Here is a 3,317-nt window from a genome sequence, read left to right as displayed (position 1 = left end):
ATCATAATTTTATGACAAATTTCTCTTATCTTGGTAACAGCTCGAAGCCGAAGGCTGAGGAACGAGCTTTCGATTGTCATAAAATTATCTCGTCTATTATCAATGTCCTAGGGATATTACTACTGATTATAGTAGAAAAGAATGTGTCATTGTGTGAAATTTGCAATGTTTTACTGATTCAAAGTAATAAACAGAGTTTATAAAGAATCGCATTCTTTGCGGTTATCTCTGGCACTAAACTCGAAAAATTTAGTTATCGTGACAAATTGAAAATAAATAGATAACAATAAAATGAACAATCATTAAAAGTAATTCACCGATATTTAAAATCATCATAACAAAATTTATGAACGACTCTCGAGTGTAAGTCACCAAGCACGTTATTAAAATTAATTTAAGAAACTTAAGTAATTAGCATCCATTTAGAGTCACTTATATTGACCTTGCGCAGTTGTGTTTCAGTAAGGTACAAATTGTTACCCTCTTCCCAAAATCGCTGCATTCGACAGTTGTCAGTTGTGTCTCTCGGGGTGAACTTTAGACAGTGAAACCAAAAATGGCAGGTGTTGTTTTCGAGGACATATTCAATGTCAAGGACATCGACAGAGAAGGCAAGAAATTCGATAGAGTGGTACGTTTGCACTGCGACAGCGAATCTTTCAAGATGGATCTCATATTGGACATCAACAGTTTAATTTATCCCATGGAATTAGGTGATAAATTTCGACTCGTTCTGGCAACAACGCTAAGAGAAGACGGTTATCCCGACAGTCAGTATTGGGATCCCTCCGAGGTAGACGCTGTAGGTTCGAGGGCCGACAGTTTTGATTACGTCATGTATGGGAAAGTTTATAGGCTGGATGGTGACGATGATTTGAGTGATCAATCTAGAAGACTGGCAGCCTATCTGTCTTTTGGAGGACTGCTGATGAGACTGCAAGGAGATGCCAACAATCTCCATAATTTTGAGTTGAATCAAGAAATGTATATCTTGCTCAAAAAGATTTTTATGTAAAAATTAATATTATTTATATTTTCTTGTGATACGCCAAAGGTGCCGAAGTGATATCATCATTTGTTGTAAATTCTGTTTATTATTATAAATTTGCAAATTATTTTCATGTTTCAAGTAATTATTCATTGTTTTTTTCTGTGATCTCTAATTATGTAAGTGTGAAATAAACTTATTGAACCTATCTATGGAATACCTGTTGTTAATGTGAGATGGCATATTCATAATCATATCAGCCTTAATTTGGTTAAATAGGAAAATATAAAGTATTTTGATATAAAATCTCATACATATCTATTTTAACCTTTCTCCAGTTTCAAACTTCTTGATCTTATATTTTTATAGTCATAAAATCATTTGTGTTTTTCAATATCACATCGTCTTCAAATCACTATTATTATTATTCGTTCAAATTAATATAAAGTAACTGTACCTATCAGTTGGTTTCTGATGATTAAAATATTAGCAGTGTTATAGAAAGAAAAACAACGGCCTCTGGATTTCAAGTTCCTTTTCAATGGATACTTTTAGGGTTCTATACCTGTAATACGACCCAACTCCCTTCTATTGTATTGTTATATCCACTCTTCAAGTTATTTCCGCAACCAGAGGAAGAATGCTATGTTGCCAAATTTTATAAATTTAACAAACAATTTTGTTCTTAGTTTCCAATTGGAACAATTCGCCAAGACTTTTGAAGATGTGGGTACATGAGAAATCATCAATCCAAGGTTTGTTCAAAATTGATTTAGAACAACGAAAATAATTACCCAATATAGGTACTTCAATAACCTGTTGAGTTTTTGTGCGTATTGTATACATAAATAATGACACTTTCAAACATCATTCAAAATTTTATGTTGATAACGTCATCAGAACAACAGAAAATGAAAGCAGAATATCGAAAAAAAATTACGTAATATGTCTGTAACAATAGATCCGACTAGAAAGAAATTTTGTTTATGTGTGTCTAAATACAGGGTGATTCACCGCGATGGCCTATACAATGTTTATGGAAAACTAATTTTAACTATAATTTTGTGCTGAAAATTTGCATGTTGGTGTTTGAAACAATGATCTTTTACCCTAAAATATTTTCAGATCTTTAAAACTTCCGGTTTAACCGGACTACTACTTTCTTATTTCAAATGGCACACCCAGTATATTATTGCATTATAAGATAGCTTTTTTTCGATGACAATTTCAGCAGTATGCCATGCTTTGGAAAAAAACTCAACGGTTCATGAGTCAATGGGATTCTTATGGAAAAAATAGTGGCGACGAGGACTCACTTTTTTTCGAATATTTCTACAGTGTGTTTCTCGACAAAACCTTTTCGAATTTTGATCCGCAAATACCTAGTTTTATGAAACTGTGTACAGAAATGTACAGGGTTTTTATCAGAAGATTAATAACTTGGACAACTCAAATTCATCAAAACTCAAGATTTTCAAATTAGAATCTATATTTTTTATTATTTCGGTCAATTATACCAATGAAAAGAGGGAGGTTACTCAAGCAAACTCTATACCTATAGAATTAAAAAAGAAAAAACTTGCAACATTTTTTTTTGTGAGAAGAATTTACGAAAAAAAGTCATATTATGGAAAATGATCATTACTTTTCATACGGAATCTCCCCCTGAATTTGGTCGTACTTATTCACTAAAACCCTGTATAGTTAGATATACAGGGAAAATAAGAGATTCCTTGGTTGATTTTAAATATATTTTGAAAGAAAAAGTCCTATAAACATAGGCACGCAAACGCTTCTTCTTCGAGATACAGGGTGTTTCTTGTTGAATCTTTGCTATAGATCATAGCAATGAGCACCAAAATTGATAATCAATTTATTCATTATAGCTTGATAACTAGATTTCTATGATAATTCAATTTTCCTGAAGTTTTCGACCGAATTGTTGGAAATTTTTAGCTTGAAATCAGTAGTAGGTACGAAAAAACTACAAGAAATCAATAAGATCAGTACTAGATCAAATTCCTCTTTATATTCTTCAACACTACCAGTAGTCCACCAAAAGAAAATTCTGGAGGGAAATAGCAGGTACTGTTTCGAAAAAATATCACCCTGTAACTCTCCAACTTAAATTGGCATATCAAGTGATATGAGCCCTTAATTGAAATATCTATGCTGAATTTCAATCGAATTTCTTGTGGAATGCAGATGCTATGGGAAAAAAATCAAACTTGGCCACCCTGTATTTCGAGATAAAAGCACGCATGTTTATAGGCCTTTTTTTCTTGAAATAATCCCAGGAATCTCTCAGTTTTGTGTTTATATCCAATTC

General features: G+C 32.4%; 1 protein-coding gene across 1 annotated transcript; it reads left to right on the top strand.

Moving 5' to 3' along the window:
- The first annotated feature begins 395 nt into the window (after positions 1-395).
- On the top strand, positions 396-1,015 carry LOC123682545 (DNA-directed RNA polymerases I, II, and III subunit RPABC3-like). The gene has a single exon (XM_045621194.1). The coding sequence runs from the start codon at positions 557-559 to the stop codon at positions 1,013-1,015; it is 459 nt and encodes a 152-aa protein (XP_045477150.1). The 5' UTR covers positions 396-556.
- The last annotated feature ends 2,302 nt before the right edge of the window (positions 1,016-3,317 follow it).

This window comes from Harmonia axyridis, chromosome 6 (assembly GCF_914767665.1).
Source record: "Harmonia axyridis chromosome 6, icHarAxyr1.1, whole genome shotgun sequence".
Lineage (NCBI taxonomy): Eukaryota > Metazoa > Arthropoda > Insecta > Coleoptera > Coccinellidae > Harmonia > Harmonia axyridis.
This window is presented reverse-complemented; position numbering and strand designations above follow the sequence as displayed.

Excerpts from the sequence above, each read along its gene's own strand:
- LOC123682545 (XM_045621194.1), top strand. The coding sequence starts at position 557 with ATGGCAGGTGTTGTTTTCGAGGACATATTCAATGTCAAGGACATCGAC.